The sequence below is a fragment of the Eutrema salsugineum genome, unplaced genomic scaffold (genome assembly GCF_000478725.1).
Source record: "Eutrema salsugineum unplaced genomic scaffold, Eutsalg1_0 scaffold_1, whole genome shotgun sequence".
NCBI classification, from domain to species: Eukaryota; Viridiplantae; Streptophyta; class Magnoliopsida; order Brassicales; family Brassicaceae; genus Eutrema; species Eutrema salsugineum.
The window spans coordinates 8,241,536-8,258,890 of NW_006256909.1; the positions used below are offsets into that span (position 1 = coordinate 8,241,536).

The 17,355-nt window shown below is 37.2% G+C and overlaps 5 protein-coding genes across 6 annotated transcripts; 1 reads left to right on the top strand and 4 right to left on the bottom strand.

Moving 5' to 3' along the window:
* Positions 1–36: 36 nt before the first annotated feature.
* LOC18029468 (riboflavin biosynthesis protein PYRD, chloroplastic) lies at positions 37–1,893 on the bottom strand. The gene is made up of 3 exons (XM_006413761.2): positions 1,363–1,893; positions 884–1,182; positions 37–801 (listed from the first exon to the last, which is right to left on the bottom strand). The coding sequence occupies exons 1-3, from the start codon at positions 1,738–1,740 to the stop codon at positions 198–200; spliced, it is 1,281 nt and encodes a 426-aa protein (XP_006413824.1). The 5' UTR covers positions 1,741–1,893; the 3' UTR covers positions 37–197.
* Positions 1,894–2,000: 107 nt separating this feature from the next.
* Positions 2,001–4,319, top strand: LOC18029469 (adrenodoxin-like protein 2, mitochondrial). 2 transcript variants are annotated; one of them, XM_024149919.1, is made up of 8 exons: positions 2,001–2,179; positions 2,422–2,528; positions 2,658–2,725; positions 3,198–3,313; positions 3,427–3,533; positions 3,663–3,712; positions 3,795–3,877; positions 3,972–4,319. In XM_024149919.1, the coding sequence occupies exons 2-8, from the start codon at positions 2,471–2,473 to the stop codon at positions 4,084–4,086; spliced, it is 597 nt and encodes a 198-aa protein (XP_024005687.1). In that variant the 5' UTR covers positions 2,001–2,179; positions 2,422–2,470; the 3' UTR covers positions 4,087–4,319. The 2 variants fall into 2 exon arrangements, with proteins under 2 accessions (XP_024005687.1, XP_006413825.1); XM_006413762.2 differs by having other exon boundaries at positions 2,126–2,280.
* A 43-nt stretch (positions 4,320–4,362) lies between these two features.
* On the bottom strand, positions 4,363–8,956 carry LOC18029470 (protein BREAST CANCER SUSCEPTIBILITY 1 homolog). The gene is made up of 14 exons (XM_024149918.1): positions 8,901–8,956; positions 8,651–8,704; positions 8,488–8,558; positions 8,255–8,362; positions 7,573–8,021; positions 7,142–7,252; positions 6,206–7,036; positions 6,015–6,115; positions 5,739–5,925; positions 5,561–5,658; positions 5,340–5,469; positions 5,084–5,249; positions 4,866–4,984; positions 4,363–4,770 (listed from the first exon to the last, which is right to left on the bottom strand). The coding sequence occupies exons 1-14, from the start codon at positions 8,954–8,956 to the stop codon at positions 4,468–4,470; spliced, it is 2,784 nt and encodes a 927-aa protein (XP_024005686.1). The 3' UTR covers positions 4,363–4,467.
* A 469-nt stretch (positions 8,957–9,425) lies between these two features.
* Positions 9,426–11,337, bottom strand: LOC18029471 (pentatricopeptide repeat-containing protein At4g21065). Its single transcript, XM_006413764.2, has one exon. The coding sequence runs from the start codon at positions 11,211–11,213 to the stop codon at positions 9,426–9,428; it is 1,788 nt and encodes a 595-aa protein (XP_006413827.1). The 5' UTR covers positions 11,214–11,337.
* A 564-nt stretch (positions 11,338–11,901) lies between these two features.
* On the bottom strand, positions 11,902–15,629 carry LOC18029472 (hydroxyproline O-galactosyltransferase GALT2). The gene is made up of 7 exons (XM_006413765.2): positions 14,276–15,629; positions 13,810–14,051; positions 13,383–13,673; positions 13,091–13,219; positions 12,811–12,984; positions 12,602–12,709; positions 11,902–12,475 (listed from the first exon to the last, which is right to left on the bottom strand). Exons 1-7 carry the CDS (start codon positions 15,171–15,173, stop codon positions 12,266–12,268), a joined length of 2,052 nt encoding a protein of 683 aa, XP_006413828.1. The 5' UTR covers positions 15,174–15,629; the 3' UTR covers positions 11,902–12,265.
* Between the last annotated feature and the right edge of the window lie 1,726 nt (positions 15,630–17,355).

The window sequence follows — 17,355 nt, forward strand, 5'->3', positions numbered from 1 at the left end:
TATAATCACGTTTAGCATTGTATTGAATTTGTTGAATCGAAGTATTATTACATTAATTTTTGTGGAAAAACAAATCTTGAAACACAATTTTTTATAAACTTTTATTATCCAGCTAGAAATCTGTAAAAAACCTTAATAGCACAATGCTTCCAAAAATAAAGCTCACGAACTTATTACATTATCCATACATCAAAGCATCAAAGATAGCCCTCTAGCAAAACGCTTCCACCTAATTGCTTAGGCTGCAAATCTTTCACAGCTTTTGATTCTAACCAGTTCATAGACCCGACCAGTCTCTCATCTTTCGCGCACCATTCCGGCAAAACCTCAACCATTATCTTCTGCAACAGTTTCTGCTCAAATCCATCTCTCAGAAGCACTTCAAGGTCTTTAATGTTTCCCCTCAAATCCAACAAGACACTGCATAGTCCACGGTGATAACAGTAATCCAAGATGGAATCCAAATTCATTTTTTCCCATACCACGGTTTCAACATTGCTGATTCCGGATTCTGTAACATATTCCTTTTTGGTGAACAGTAAAACTTTTGGAGCCGATTCTTCCACAGTGTTGGAAGAAGCAAAGATGGGAGACTGTTGAGCATTGCTAACCACTATGATTTGAATGGGTTGGTTCGAAACATTAGCTTCTTGTGAGGAAATGCTCGAGAGCTTATCAGAGAACGACGAAGAAAGAATAATAGCATCATATTCTTGTAATAGCTTTGAGTAGTATCCACCAGTATCCAAAGCACCTTCCCCAATCTTGTCAAGAAAACAACCATTGAAAGATATAGAATACCTGCAAAGAAGATTTTCAAACCTCAAAAAACAATCTATGAGCTCGGGTTTGTCTCCACTCAAGAGAAAGCGATGAACTTTACCTGAGTGCGAGAAAAGGCTTTCCTGTTAGCATTCGATGGATGAATCCCTCATTCATCTTCTTGCATAAGTCTTCTTCTACACCCACAGTGACATCAATTCCAGCATCTATCAAACGACTAATCCCAGAAGAATAAACGATTGGATTCGGATCAACCATCCCAACAACAACTCTTTTCACCTTAGCCTTGATCAATGCTTCTGTGCACGGCGGCGTTCTACCGTAATGGTTACATGGTTCTAAGCTAACATAAGCAGTGGCATTCTCAGCTAAGTCTCCAGCATCTCGAAGAGCAAACACCTAACAATACCAAGAACGACTTTCACCATTAATCAAAACTCATCAACGCCTACTTCATTTTCACAATGATAAAAAAAGACAATGCAATCTTATAAGATCTGCATCCTAAGCAAACAAGACTCAAAGTTTTCTCATTTCCAAAAACCCATCAAGGGAAAAAGCTGCAATTCTGGTTGTTACCTCAGCATGAGGCTGACCAGCTTTGGGATGAAACCCTTCGCCAACGATTTTACCATCTTTAACAATGACACAACCTACCATGGGATTAGGACTAGTACACCCAATTGCTCTCTTTGCCAGTTCCACACATTTCCTCATATAAAACGCATCATCACTTTCAGTTCCTTGTTCACTTTTCATCGCAGCCAAAACAGATTTGCTGAAACTAGTTTGAGATTTTTGTAATCTTTTGGAAGATATGGAGAAAAAACCGTGTTTTCGGTTTTGAAACGAAGCGAGGTTGAAAATGTGGCGAGGATATGAAGGTAGCGATAAAACTGGAGTTGAGATTCGAGGAGTGTTCGAGGAAATCGAAACTGGGAGACATGTGATCTGCATATCACTATTTGATCTTGATATAGACGATGGAAATCGAAATCTGATGGCTTTTCTTCACCAAGCTAAACAACAATCCCAAGTCAACAACAATCCGAATTTTAGAAAATCTCGTTGACTTATTTAAGAATTACTTATTGATATTATACGGGCTCAATATCAGGCACTTGCGCGATCAATTTAATACGGGCCCGTAGTATTTATAGTGCAGCCTCCCCTTCTCATTTATCCAAGTTTGTCGATGTGGGACAACTCAAAAGACCTATGTTTTAAAAAAATGTACATGAGGGGATCGGTTTTGTTTGGTCTGATCCGGTTCGGTACGGTATGTGAGAAATTGTCGGAACGTCAAAACTGAAAAAGAAAATAAACCAGAACGGTTTAGAAAGAAGGTGGAGGAGAGAAAGGAATCAGCTGAGACTCACATTCGCCGACGGAGGAGGTTGGTCTTTCTCTACGCACGAACCCTAAATCCAATTTTAGCCATTTCCTCCATCTTTCAAGCACCTAAAAAAACTCTTCTTTCGTCGAATCTTGTAAAAAGTAATAACCTTTTTGCCCTCTCTGTGTTTGTTTTACATTTTTGTACTGTGAAATTGTCATTTTGTTTTTATCGTTAACTATTTGTTCAACAGTTTCAGTTTCTGGCAAATCTAATGGATAATATGTTTCTCTGTTACGCAGTCTGAATTACTTGGAGGTTTTAGCTGTACCTTTTGGCGGCGCCAAAATCATGCTCTTCCACAGGCTGTTAAGATTAGGTTCTCGCATTGTTAAGGAGCTTCCAAGAGGTATTTATTTCTTTTAAATATTCTTCCAATCTCTCCAATAATCTCTCCTTTGTTCTTTTGCTTGTGGTGGTGAAAGCAAAGCTCATATATTGTCTGTGTGGTTTAACTCATTGTTTATGTTTTGGGCAGAAAGGCATTTCACAATATGTGGAAGGCGGTTTCTACAAAGATCTTATGGCCAATATCTGCTATCTTCGGTTAGTCTGAGCTTTGTTCTCAGTTTGTGAAAATTTATTGTACCTTGCATTTTCCAAATGCATCTTGCTTTGGTTCACTGATTAGACATTTTTTTTCCCAATCTCGATAGTGCTTCATTGTTTCGTAGCCACTCTCCTCTGATTACAATGTTAATTAGGTAAAAGCTTTGTTGAAATTGATTTTGGTTTTGTATTCTAGCTAAATCTGAATAAAGGGTATATAGATATACCATCTTTGCGAATGTCGTGAAATAGATTTAGCTAATTAGAGTTTATGCAATCAATGGAGAGAATCAAAATTTATGGTTTTGGTTCAAAGAGCTAACCAAAGAGGCTCTTGATATGTATCTTAGATATATTATGCCATATGTAAGTGAATTAGCTTCGAAAGTCGGGTGGTTTTGATTCATATTTTTCTTTTACAGATTCCATCTTGAATTGATATCTCTGCTCTTTCTTCTTTTTTGACAAGGCTGTACTAGAGAGACAACCTAGGACTTTTCAGGACGCCTTTTTCTCAAATAACCACAATCTGTGTACATCTTTCAGCACCACTGCCTCTGAAAAAGGTGGCGAAGAAACAGAAAAGTAAGTTCAAATTTATCTCAAAAAACATTCAACTCTTGACAATAACCAATTATTTATACACCAGTAATGTCGCCTGAATGTAAGAACATGCATTTCATTTTCTTTTTGGTCAGGATAAACGTTATCTTTGTTGATAAAGATGGAGAGGAAATTCATGTTAAGGTCCCAATTGGGATGAACATCCTTGAAGCTGCTCATCAAAATGATATAGAACTCGAAGGCACGAGTTTCCTTTTCATTCTATCAATTTTTTTTTTTTTTTTTTTTGTAAATTGATATGCTTTCTCGCTTAAACCAAAGATTGATCCTTTGATTGGAAACTTACGGGTTGCTTTCTCTAAATATTCAGGGGCGTGTGAAGGTTCTCTAGCGTGTTCAACGTGCCATGTGATTGTTATGGTAAAAACTGTCTCTTCCTTACAATCACTCATCTGCATAGATTGATCATGCATTGTGTTTTATAACCAAATAGTTGAAATAGGACACGGAATACTACGATAAACTCGAAGAGCCAACAGATGAAGAAAATGATATGCTGGATCTTGCTTTCGGGTTAACAGAAACGTGAGTCCTCTCTCTCTCTTTCTCTATATTGCGCTATAAATCGGGTTTCATTGAAAGTGCTGACATATATGTTCCTTTGAAAAAATGTTTATAGGTCGCGATTGGGATGTCAAGTGATAGCAAAACCAGAGCTAGATGGAGTACGCTTAGCCATTCCTTCAGCCACTAGGAATTTTGCAGTTGATGGGTTTGTTCCAAAACCTCACTAGCCACTTCAAAGTTGGATCTTTCAGTTTAGTTGAGTTTTCTGAGGTTACACTTGTTTATTCATCGAAAAACCATATTACATAAAACCTTAGGGAGTTATAGATATTGTAATTCATAAGGTGAGATGTTATAGATGTTGTAATTCAACATTCCTGAAGCAAACAGTTGCAGTCGCTCTACTCTAATTCCGTGTGATTTTTTGGTTGTGGTTAATGAAATAATGATGTTCAAGGAACTTTCATCACAAACTTTCAAAGATTAACATACAGAATGTGTAAATGTGCGAACAAAACCTAAAATGTGCGAATAAATGAAATACTGTTGAGTATACACAATGCTCCATACTCCTACTGACAAAAATATCCAACGATGGTCTCACAATTTTATATCAAGTCTAGAATTTGGCAACCTGCAATAGAATCCAAGACCCATGAACTGCTTGCAGCTCTAGCTCTAGCAGATTTAGCCAAGGCTTCACCATCAGATCTTCTTTGAGTCAGACTTTTCTTCTTGCTTGGCTCAACACTAAATACTACTATCGTTGAAGCTTCATTATCATTAGAAATGGGCCGTCTGCGCAGGATTGTTCCTCCTGCTGCTACAATCAGATCTTGAAGATACCCTTTGTAAGCAAGCTCGAAATCCCCCATTATGTAAAATTTTAGCTCATTAAAAAGTTTTGGTTCCTGCATATTGGAGAATGAAAACATTCAGATAAACATTCTCAAATCTGTTGTACAATAGAGTGCATCAGAGAGATGGAGAGAGAGACGAAGCTAACCTTGTTTATAGCTCTTTGTCTTCCAAGATAAGGTCCTTCTCGAATTCCGTGAACATCCATGTAAATCTCATATGGCTCCTCGCTTACATACTTTGTATTTTTTAGACACGCCTTAATCCCTGCAAGAAAAGGTATACAGACATTTTGACTTGATTAAATAATTTCATAAATTGCAAATGTATATGTTTCGTTGCTGATAGAATAATAATAATACTTACAGTCAATGCTTAGAATCCATTTCCCCTCCAAGATCCCCATCATGAATTTGAGTGTCCTTTTGCAGGCTCCATTTTCGTTGATTGATGCAATGACATGTGTAACACTTGGTTCCCATTTTCTCGAGATTGTAACACCAGACAGTTCAGCAAATTCTGAAATCACAATCTGCAATCCAAACCATCCTTGGAATTTAAGTTTCAAAGTCGAGAAGCTTTCATAAAGTAAAAAGAGTATGTATATATATATTTTCCATACCTTCTCTTCATTGGTAAGTCCTGAGCAGCATAGAACCAATTTCTTGGGTAATCCGTGCAAAGGCTTGCTCTGGAGCTCAGTGATGTCAGGTGTTTCAGATACTTGATTATTAGGCTGAGACTGCAGTGATCTACAGAAGATAGATAGAGTTATTGTCAACACTCTAGTTTCAGATATTAGTATCACTTCATAATCCCTATCAATAGATATAAATGACACACTCTTTAGGAGTACGCTTGCGTTTTCTTTCTTTTGGTCTAGTCTCTTCACATGGCAACTTAATGGATGCATCCAAAGGGCATAGCATTACAAAGTTTTCCTGTTGATAAGAAAAGGTGTTAAGGGAACCATATATATAGGGGGACTATATAGAGCTTCCATAATCTATGCAACACTTACATTGTCCCATCTACATTCTGGTATCAGTTTTGCACACGTAACATGAAAGCTATTCTTACAACTCTTATTGTAACAACCAAGTGCTGCGCCTTTAAGCCCACAGCCACTGCAACTTATTCTCCGGCTTCTTGTCAACTCCACATTAAGGTTGACTGCGTTAAGGTTGTTGAAGTATACATTTGGAGCCCTGAAAATTCGATACAGTTTCATGGTTATTCAGTAATACTATTCAACATGCATGAGTTGGTTCTTGTGAACATGTACCAGTTATCTTACCATTCAGCACAGTTTTTGTGAACATGTATGACCTTAGATCCACCATTAAAATCTGCAGAGACAGGTTCACCTCTGTGGTAGTGAGCCATTTCTCCTGAAGCCTGTCAATATAACATTCCAATGAAGAAAATGGTAAAAATCACCTAAAGGTCTAAACAACTAGGACTCCAATGTGAGATAGTGAAGCGTACCTCTGTGTCTTCTGAAGACTGACAAAAGGCGCAAGTGAATTTATCTATTGGAGGTCCATCACATCGTCGCAAAAGTACACTATCTCCAACTGAGGGTTTGTTCATCGTTGAACATTTCTCTGAAACTTGCATGGTACGATTGCCTTTATCCGCAGTGGATTTCTTTTTATTAGTTGAATCTTGTCTATCACCCACTTGATTCAACTCATCACTTAAGATTTTCTTGCCACGCACTCTGCTTAAGAATGAACATGAATCAATTTTTGATCTCTTTTCTGAAGTCTTCTCTTCAGTTTTTCCAGAAAGATCTTTTGGAATGGAGGATTCACTGGATTTTCTTCTCTTCTTCAGAGAGGATTTTTCGGCAGGATTTTGTTTATCCGGTTGCGTATCAGATGAACCATGGGCTTGTTCCTGATCCCCTTTTCCCACAATATCTGTTCCAAGTGAGAGCTCATTAGATCCAGGAACCAGGTGATCTGGAGAGGATTTAACGCTTGATCTTTTCCTCTTTGTCCCCTGCTTCCCCTCTGCCTCCACGGACATACTTAAATCAGCCTGAACTCGTGAAGTCTGGCTCTTGCTTCTTGTAGCCCGTTTAGCTTTCACATCAGGATTTCTATCCTTCTTGGTAAGTATGCCAGAACTCCCGCCAGTTTCTTGTTTCTCGCTACTACTTGCTCCTGCAGATAACTCCATGTCGTCCTTGGAAACCCCAACGCGTAGTCTAGCAACAGTATTTCTTCCACTTCCTGCTTTACGTTTTTTTTTTGATGATGCTACTTTAGATGGATTTCTTTCAGGAAGATCAATCTCATCACCACCTAGGACCTGAAAATTGATTTCAATTTTCAGTTAATTTAAACCTACTTGAAGAAACTATCAAAGAAAACAAACATCTGGATGTATCATATCAAAGTAAAGAACTGCTTTTACATTGGCCTTCACAGGACTAGGTAGAATCTCTGGAGAACATGGCCTTTGAGTCCATTCAAACATTTCACTGTCAAACATGACTCCTGGGTTGGCCTTTTCTTGCTCACCAGCCTGAAACACTCGCCAACAAGAAAAGGTAAGATCGAAGGATCCGATGCTGTTTTTGGATACTTGAATTCATCAATTTATTAAGATTTTTCATGCAACTGGATATAATTGAAACGAGAGTAAAGATGTGTCAAAAGAGCCTTAAAACTCGCAGCATTCAATCTGAATGAAGAAAAAACTCCGCGCATTACTAAGATGGGTCAAACACATTCTCTATAACCTCAGGGTAAGTGTAGTATGCTCCAATACCACAGAGCAATATAATGCAATATGAATACTGGAAGAGACCGTTAAAAAAGGTTATTGGGGTTTCAAGTACTCACTTTTGACTGGCTCTCGTGATCTGAGTCCTTCAAATCACTGAAAGAAGGAACATCAACAGGTGTAACGTCTAAAAGTTGATCACTTTCTGGCTGACTTAAGCTCTTCCCATCATCTTCATCTCTCAACCAAAAGAAGGGTGCCAGATTTCCGTATTTATTCAGAGATGGATCCTCATTCAAACGAATCACAGTGTTTTCAGTGTAATCCTTGAGTTTTTCAGCTGATTCAGTAGATTTAGTTAAACTTTCAGAAGAGTGATTCTGCAACAGCTGCACCCTTTTCTTGGTTTGGGATGAAGGTTTCATAACAATAGGTCCAGGGGCATCTACATCTGTTTCCTTGGTTTTCCTATATTCTTTCCTCTTGGATGTTCGGCCTTTCCTAGATCCTTGACGATTCTTCTCACTAGTCTTATCAATGGAAGCATCTCTCACATGCTTTTCTTTTCCTGTAGACACAAATCACAGAATAAACATTAAACAGAATTTTGCAGCACAACAAGCATTCAAGAAGAACTTTATGGCTTTTGTTCAAAGTTTCTTACAACCCAAACCCCACTTTTAATTCACTTAATGAGTTAAGAGAAACAGTTTCTGATTTGGTTTAAGCATCAACTGCCTTGGTTTCATTTACGATAATCAAAATGTTAAAGCATTGATCCTACTAGGCAACAGTAAGTACCTGATGGTGATGGTTTATTCTGGCTTACGAACATGTTGACCCCAGAAGCATTTTCCATATTCTTGTAAATGCTCACCAAGCTATCCATATGAGGAGCACCTCGAATCTCTAACATATAGCATAATTATCAAAAACTAGTTAAAACAAAGATATAGTCTATTCGATTACAAACTTGGTTTAGCGATTAGGAAAAGCTATCTCCGAAATTGATCGATTCAAAGCGTACGAAATACCTCTACGATGGTATGGGATTTTACAGACTGGACAAGTAGCATCCATCTTCATGGATTTCACGATACATGCACTGAAACCAAGAGAAGACAGGTATTACTACCGAACAGATTCAAAGAAAATCAAAGGGCTTGTGTAAGAAAACAAAAAGGAGGGGTTTCTTACTTGCAAAAGACATGGTTGCACGAAAGCGAAACTGCAGAATTAAATAGACTCAAGCTGCAAAAAAGAAGGAATTGAAATTGTTAGGGAGGGAAATTAGACGAATGCTTAACACTATCCACTTCGATTGCTAGACAATTACAAGCTAAGACTAAGAAATCGCAAATCAATACTCAGAAATAATTTAGGGTTTTCTCTCGAAAAATTCGCAGAGAAAACTCCGAGTAGAGAGAAATTGATAGACGGGAATTACCAAATAGGGCACTTGAGTTCTCTTCCCATCTTCTCCAGGTGATTTGTCTCTCCCATCTTCTCGTTTCGATCTCTTCACAGATTTGATAAATCAGGAGGGAAACGACTCTCTGGGTATATAGATACGTAGAAGGTGAAGCGTATCCTTCAAAGACGCTTCTCCTGGAAGCTTAGAGAATGTAAGTTAAAACGTTTCACGAGAAAAGCGCCAAATTTTCATTTACTTTCAAACAATTTCAAGTCCCGCCAAAAAGAGTATGTGAAAAAACGCGGTGGATTCATATTAGACTATATTTTCGTTATTCCCCCAAATGTTTATTAGTTTATAACATTTGAACCTATTACTTTTATCATCAACGATTTTACCCTCTGATAACCTTACAAATTGCCCCCACGCAAGGTTCAGTCACAACAAGAACCGATTGCAAAAGGCAACAAATGTGTAATATAATCCCTACATTTCAACAATTTATGTTTTTTTGGTAAAATAGACCAATTTATGATGAAGCAGATATTTATTTCTGCATTACCAGTAATCTTGACAAGAACAAGAACCATCTTTAAAATGGTGAAACCTGCTACGATCTCTTACAACAATCTCTCTATTGTAAACCTTAGACACAAGCTTAATCGCCCAATGACAATCAGCACAAACTCTAAGATTCTTCACGACCCGAATCGGTGATTTTTCTGGTGTACTAATAAGCATAAAAGCAATAGCAATCTTTTCACTGTGATAAACCAGAACATTCTCTTTCTCTTCCTCCTCAACATCAACATAAACGTTCGAAATTTGTGGCACATAACCTTCCAATCTCAATCTATCAGTCATTTCTTTCAGCTTACCATAAATCTCATCGCTTTGTGGATGAGACATATCACCCATAAGAAACTCATGAACTCTGTTTCCTACTTCTACTAAGCTTTGACCGGGAACTTTTCTCACACCGTCTCTTAGCATTTGTCTTCTTATCTTTTGCACATCGGACCAACGCTGCTCAGATGCATACATATTCGACAGCAGAACATAATCACCACTGTGGTTTGGTTCTAGTTGTAAGATCTGGATTCTAGCAAACTCAGCTAACTCCGAATCGCCATGAACAGTACAAGCTCCTAACAATGTTCTCCAGATCACAACATTTGGCTGCATCGGCATTTTCATAATGTATTCATACGCTTTCTTCACTTGTCCAGCTCTAGCTAACAAATCGACCATACAACCAAAATGTTCGATCCTAGGCTCAATCTTATACTCCTCTCTCATTCTCCTGAAATACTCAAAACCTTGCTCTACCATCCCACAATGGCTACAAGCATATAAGATCCCTACGAAAGTGATCTCACACGGTGATAATCCTTCCTTTGATTCCATATCCCTGAAAAGCTCAATCGCTTCTTTTCCAAAACCATTAACAGCTAAACCGACAATCAATGAAGTCCACGAGACACTGTTCTTGTCCACCATTTCATCGAAACATGTTTTGGCTTCTTCGACTCTTCCACATCTCGAGTAAAAGTCCAAGAGTACATTGCTGGAATGTAATTTTCGTGTCAAACCCGCTTTGATCATATATACATGGACTCTCCTACCCAGTGTCAAAGCACCAATCTTGGCACAAGCAGACAACAAGCTAACGACTGTAAACCCATCTGGTTTGATACCTTTCGAATCCATCTCAGTATAAAGCTTTAATGCTTCGTTTGGTTTACCGTTTTCTGCAAAACCATTAATCACAGAGTTCCAAGCCACAAGGTCTTTGACGGGCATTTTATCAAACACCTTGTACGCACTAGATACGTCTCCACAATTGGCGTATAAATGGAGCAGAGAGTTCTGAGCAAATATCAACGAGCCAAACCCACTTCTTATAACGACGGAATGAATCGTCTCTCCCAGCCGAGCATCCGCCATTTTTGCCACGGCTTTAAGAAGAAACGGGTAAGTATGAGTATCTGGCTCGACGAAACCAGAGACTCGCATCTCGCGGTAGAGAGAAACAGCGGAGACGGAATCACCAATCTCGGCGTAGCCTCTGATCAGCGTGTTCCAAATAAAGACATTGATGGGTTTCTCGATCTTAGAGAAGACCTTGTGAGCGTAGGACATGGGAGGTGGAGAAGGAAGAGAGACGAGGTAGAAGATGAGGTGTTTGCCAAACTCGGCGTCTGAGATTGAAACGCCATGGCGGATCGAAAAGGCGTGGACTTTCTTGAGTTTGGTTAGCGATGAAACGCCGCAAGTCTGCAAGAGAGTAATACATTTGTCGACCATGGGAAGTAGCAGAACAGAGGTTTCTGGGTATGGCGACATTTTGCTCTGTTTCGTGTGGGCATTGTTGTCAATTGCATTATCTCCCTCAAATATACTATTAAAAGACTTTCAAAGATGAAAACTTTCCAGAACCCTAAAACAAAAAGAATTCAATTTCGACAGCCGCCGGTTTTCTCTGTCGGAAGAAAGATGCATCCTTCAAAGATGATTCAAGACTAGCCTTTTTGGGTAAGATTCTGCTCTTGTGTGAGAATGGTTTGCTTCAGTTTTGCTCTGATGTTTCTCTATCAATCTAATTTCATCTTCAGATTTCTGCCTCTCAGACTTAAACATCGACATTTTAGACTTCCCTTTATTCTCTACTTCATCTGCATATCTCAAACTTCACAATTTTCTCTGTGTCTTTTTGGAACTTGTTGATTGATTCAACGTGTATCAGAACTTCACGACTGTGAGGTTTTGGCGTGAGGATTAAACACGGTGATAAATAAAACAAAAATAGCACATTTGGCTGCATCCATCTAATCATGAAAAGATCAGTTGGCCGTCTTTGCGCGACAGTTTTGTTTTCATAAGCAATTTGTGTCTTGAGTTGTCTACATTCCATTTTATCTGTCGATTTTTCCAAAGATTGATGCGTATATGTTCTGTTTGTTATTTATACGATCCATGCTCTGTTTGCCCGATAATAAAGCTTTTTTTTCTCTTTGGACATGTGAAACGAAGAAGACGATTCAGGATTACCTGGAGATAAAAGCTTGGGAATTGATGCAAGAAATGCAGATGATCAAGTGAAAGCAATCTGATGAAAGCCAAATCTCAATAATTGCGACTAGTAGATTAATAGCTCAATGACCTTGGCTTGTCAATGCCTTTTTAATGTCAAAGAAATTTTAGTAAAATTTGCTTACATCTCTTTTCTGCGATTAACTTCCTAAAATCATCAATGAACACCAATGTACAACAAGAGATTGTTATCCTGATTGTGTTAAGTGTTAATAACCAGCACCAATGAGGAAAAATTACAAAAAAAGGTCTACGAGGTGCTAAGACTGTAATCCTGTAATCTCCTGACTAGTGCAGTGTTTTGGTCATCTGAAATTGCAGCACTGTGCTCGGCCTTTCAACAAATTATCCCACAGGCAGATCATCTGACTAGGAGATTGGTAATGTGCAGTGTAATAGTTCAATGTGCACCCGTACTGGCAAAATTTCCAACTATGTGAATACTCCACAGGCTGCATCGAGGCGTTGAATTGCTCCACCCACATTCCCATGCTCACATCTTCCATCTTGAACAGCTGTGACAACAAAATATCGAAATAGTTTAGCTCGGGTCAATTCAAAAATTCAGGAAAGATAGATCCTCTTAAGTTCATAATAGTAAGAGATGGAGATGAGAGTTAGAAGATCAGAAAGAGTCAGACCCTAAGCTTGTGTCTTGAATTTTGAGAAACGATATAGTTAGCAATGTTGCTTGAGATTATATATCCAGGTCCATTGGCGTAAGGAGGATACACAGCTTCTGGCCACTCCTGTTACAGTAAATAAGTTGAGAGCATTTAGTATCTGACGCAGCTTCTGATTGCTGAATCATACAAGAGCGTATAAAGGCAGAGAACACAGGCCAATGTACCTCCCATGTAACTGCCCACTTGCCAGTTCTAAGAGGACGATGTCGAAGATTTAGATTGCCCATATAGAGAGATTGTTCCAGAGAGACTCCATCGATTTCTTTCAAGATTGATTCCACTCTGATGAATGTATCATCGTCACATTTCATTATGTATGGAGCTGTCACATTCTGGACCTGAGAAGACACTATCATAATCAGACTTATGTAAAGTAACTACAATCAGAGAGTAGTATACGATTTATATATAAATGGGAGTGGTGAGAGCAGAGATTATCAATACCCCAAATTCGCAGATAGCAATTGTCTTAAGGACAACTAACTCGTAGCGATCCATAAAGGGCAGAATCACAATATCTCCAAAATATTCAGCCTCTTTCTTCAGCATTGCATTAACTTCTTTTCTTGGATTCTACAGAAATAAAATAATTAAACTGCTCAGTATTCTTCAAAACAGTAATTCTCCATATCAATGTTCCAACAAAGTCGATCTGCAGAGTTAGATTTATTATTGATTTTGTTTTCCCTGGATTATGCTAAAGGCTTCACAAGTAGAAAAGGTGGTAAGAACTTACAAGTGCAACAAAGAATCGGGCTACTACATGTGAAAATTTAATAGAAGGATGCTGCATCCATGTCTTTCTCACTGCCATGCGCTCTGAAAAATGTTTAGTTGCAGATAAGACACCGATGAAAAGACGAAAAGGAACGCCAGGCAATGGAGGAGCTTTCCACTCTGAAGAAAACTCTATTGCTTTCTGAGGAGAGAAACTGGGATGAGATGTTGAAAGAGATGTAGCATAAACGGAATGAATATCAACATCTCCTGTAATTGCAAGCCCTGTGGCATCTTCTATGGTGAATCCCTGAAAAGCCAGAAATCACAATATAATACATAAGAAATATCAGACATAGAATTTCTTCGTATGAATGAAAATTATACTGTTGAGAACAATTAGTAAAGCATATGTACATGTAGAATGCTCATCTGATAAAACATACCGGTCGATAAGGGAATGATGTCACATGCCTTCCTCCAACATTTATATGAAAACCGTCAATTCCAGCTCGCAAAGTTAGGACAAAGACCCTGCCTTCCGCAAAAGGGAATGACCAAGTGACCTCTGGTTTCTGTTCATGTCCTATAAACCGTTTAAACCAAGAAGTTGTCTTTGATTCCTTTGAGTCCACCATGCCAATGTTGTCATTCTTCGTCCACTTTTCACATCTTCGGAATCCTTCAACTGGAAAAAGACATCTACTTTGATGAACATAAAGCTAAAAGAAACATAACTACACAACAGTAAAAATAAATTTAGGCAATCAGAGCTTAGACTTCTGAGCATGGACCTGTTACGTTCCTGCAACTATTCTAATACGAATATGTCACATGTCCGTATTTCAATGTGATGAAAGAGCTTCCATATCTAAACTAAGAAACAGTTTATGATGGATGTTAAAATCTTACCAAGCATGTCTGCGTCTTTCTTGGATGGAGTACCATCACATCTTTGAGCGACCCCCCACTGCATCCTATAACATGTATTGTGTTCAATGACTGGCCGGTGACTCCAATCACCTTTAATTCTCGGGTTCAAATGAAGAATCTTAGGGGGATATTCCCCATCACCCGTCTTCAGCCCTTGCAACTCAACCATAAACTGCGAAACCAGAACCATTCCATCACCTCTTGTCAATCTCGAACGCTGAGGAACAGATTCTTTATGTGCATACTGTGGAGTTCCGAGAATTGTAATAGAAGATCCAGCAGCAAGACCACAGGGAAGCAACATGATCCCATTGGCTTTATTCAAGTCGTCTCCACTCATTGAGATCTGAGAAGGGCATGACTCGACCGTTCCTTCATTTACCGAAGAACTCTCTTCGTTGTTCTCTGTCTCAACCTTATCAACATCTTCCCAAGCCTTGGTTCCAAGCATCCAAGCCTCATCCGCCATTCTTTCAAAGGGTGACATGTGAATGGTTCTGTTCCTACGTCTCATGATCTCTGCCGATATTCTACCGTACCGAAACTGAAGTGGCTGAATCGGTTTAGACCCACTTATCTTCTCTTCTGGTGGCAATTCCTGAGTAGTGGAAGGACCACTTTGATTCTCTTCATCTTCTAGCTTGCTATGCAACATGTCATTGCGTAACGACCCGCTTAAACTAACATCTGCCGTATCCCTTAATGCTCCATCTAAACCAGTCTCCCCACTTAACATAGCGACCATCTCGATGAAATGTGGGAACTTAAACGCTAAGAAAACCAAGTAAAATACTGATATTGCCAGCAACAAATGAGACAACTTGAACCTCCTAGAACTATAAACCCCTCTAAAAGATTCGCTTTTTACTCTTTTCATTGTTAGTGTCAAGCTAAGTACTACCTCCACCAAACAAAATCAGTCGACTCGTTGCTTCAAAACCGAAATTGGCGTATCTAAAATGTAGCCAATTCATAAGAACAACAACATTCAAACAGTAAAGTGAGATTCATAACCTCTAAAAACATCAAAGAGCTTTCTCTTTAACAGATTCATAACCCAAAAGCCTACAGTAAAACAGTTAACGCTTGACACGATCTGAAGATTGATAGAGTCCACCAAATCCAATCAAATGAAACCAAATGTCTCAATTTGACACGAAAAATTGTATTACACCAGATTAATAAAAACCCTCTCTTTTGGCAGAATCTGGAAGCAATGCGAGAAAAGCAAAAGAAGAAATAAAGAAAGTTGCCAACTTTAAACCAAAACACATATCGACCTGATTGAGCGGTTTTTTCTCCTTCAATCTAGGGCTCGAAGCAAAATATTACAGACGAGGACTAAACCCACTAAGGAAATGAAGGAGAAATCGGAAGGAACCTTTTTCATTTTTAAATTTAAAAAGCCATCCAAAATTCACTCTTTCTTATCTGACTTTCATTTTTTTCTTATCTAACATTCATATGATATATTTTTTTTAATAATCATATATATTATAAGCAAAGTAAAATTTTTAGTTAAAGCTCTCTCATTCAATCACAGGGTGGCTAATTACCATTTATTCCTCTTTATATTTTTTAAAATTAAATTTAATAAACAAATTATTAAAATTGTAAATTAATTAAAAAATTATTAAAAATCGTAAATTAAATAAAAATATTAAAAATCGTAAATTAATAACAAAAATTGTTGAAAATCGAAATTTAATAAAAAACATTTAAATTTAATAAAAATTATTAAAAATCAAAATTTAATCAAAAAATATTTCAAATAGAAAATAACGAAAAATTAAAAATTGGAATTTAATAAAAAAACATTTAAAATCATATCATATATAATATATGCGAAGTAAATTTTTCGCTATAAGGTCTCTCATTCAATCTAGGTAACTAATTCCCCTTTATTCGTTAATAAAATTTTAAATATCCTTAATTAATTAATTTATTTTCGTAGTTTGTATAAAAATTTTGCTGCCATTTTTAGTTATTTTGATAATATTAAGATAATTTCAATCGAATTATCTGTTGAGCGAGATTATCTGGAAAAAAAATGTACATGTGATATGGGAAATCCTAGCTTAAGTTGAGAGCTATATATAAATATAGTACTTTATAAAATGTATCTTAAGCTCAATTGTGGTTTGGTTTCTACATTGGTCGGTTTTTCGTTGTTTTGTTTACCGTCTTTATTTTTTATAAATTAATTTTCGATTTTTTGCTATTGTTTTTTCCGTTTTTTAGTACCAGTAGTAGTGTTCCTCGATTATATGTTGTTGTTTTGTTTTGTCAGTTATTCTTCCTTACTTAACGTGATTAAAACCATGTCAACATATCATAAATCATCTTCATTGTCTAATGAACAGGTTTTAAGTCCTTTGTTTTTTTCTTTGTTATAAATATGGCTTTCTGAATTCTGTTTATTTTTGGAATAATGTAAAAGAGGCCAAATACTCTAGCAGGGCGCAGAGAAAAAACAGAAAAAGGGGAAAAAGGAAAAACGAAGTAGAAAAAGAAGAGAAAAAAATAAATTAAAACATATAGAAGAACATAGAGTTGACGAAAACGTAAAAAAATGAGGAAAAAAATGAACAAAAAGTCCTAGATCATGAACAATAAGATCAAGATGGGTAACACAAAATAGTGAAGAAGAAAAATGATAAGGAGATGAAGAACTCAAAGTTGAAGAAGAAAACTGAAAGAAAAAGAAGAACAAAAATTGTAGATGAAGAAAATAAAGTATAAGAAGATGAAAACTCGACGATGAAAAAGAAAATAAAAAGAAGAATGTAAAGATGCGAAAAAGACAAACAAAAATTAGAAAGAAAAAAAAATTTGGATAAGACAAAAATGACTAAGAAGAAGTTAAAAACAGAAGATAAAAACGGCTAATAAAAGCAAAAGAAGAATAGTAGAAGATGTTGAAGAATAAGAATTTAGAGAATACAAATTAAAGACAATAAAAATAAAACAAAGAAGAAGAGGCAGACAAATAAAACAAAAAAAAATCAACAGAAAAGACGAAGAAAAAACCGAATGAAAAAAAAATCAAGAAGTCAAAG

Bases quoted from the DNA above. Each gene is read 5' to 3' on its own strand.
- LOC18029471 (XM_006413764.2), bottom strand. From the start codon at position 11,213: ATGTCGCCATACCCAGAAACCTCTGTTCTGCTACTTCCCATGGTCGAC.
- LOC18029470 (XM_024149918.1), bottom strand. From the start codon at position 8,956: ATGGGAGAGACAAATCACCTGGAGAAGATGGGAAGAGAACTCAAGTGC. The intron at 5,659-5,738 runs GTAAGTGTTGCA...TCTTATCAACAG, and splicing joins CAGAATGTAGATGGGACAAT to GAAAACTTTGTAATGCTATG. The intron at 5,470-5,560 runs GTGTGTCATTTA...TATCTTCTGTAG, and splicing joins CGCAAGCGTACTCCTAAAGA to ATCACTGCAGTCTCAGCCTA.
- LOC18029469 (XM_024149919.1), top strand. From the start codon at position 2,471: ATGCTCTTCCACAGGCTGTTAAGATTAGGTTCTCGCATTGTTAAGGAG. The intron at 2,726-3,197 runs GTTAGTCTGAGC...TTTTTTGACAAG, and splicing joins GCCAATATCTGCTATCTTCG to GCTGTACTAGAGAGACAACC. The intron at 3,713-3,794 runs GTAAAAACTGTC...TAGTTGAAATAG, and splicing joins CGTGCCATGTGATTGTTATG to GACACGGAATACTACGATAA.
- LOC18029468 (XM_006413761.2), bottom strand. From the start codon at position 1,740: ATGCAGATCACATGTCTCCCAGTTTCGATTTCCTCGAACACTCCTCGA. The intron at 1,183-1,362 runs GTAACAACCAGA...TGGTATTGTTAG, and splicing joins CTGGTCAGCCTCATGCTGAG to GTGTTTGCTCTTCGAGATGC. The intron at 802-883 runs GTAAAGTTCATC...TCTTCTTTGCAG, and splicing joins AAGCCTTTTCTCGCACTCAG to GTATTCTATATCTTTCAATG.
- LOC18029472 (XM_006413765.2), bottom strand. From the start codon at position 15,173: ATGAAAAGAGTAAAAAGCGAATCTTTTAGAGGGGTTTATAGTTCTAGG. The intron at 13,674-13,809 runs GTATGTTTTATC...CTGGCTTTTCAG, and splicing joins CATCATTCCCTTATCGACCG to GGATTCACCATAGAAGATGC. The intron at 12,710-12,810 runs GTACATTGGCCT...TTACTGTAACAG, and splicing joins AGTGGGCAGTTACATGGGAG to GAGTGGCCAGAAGCTGTGTA.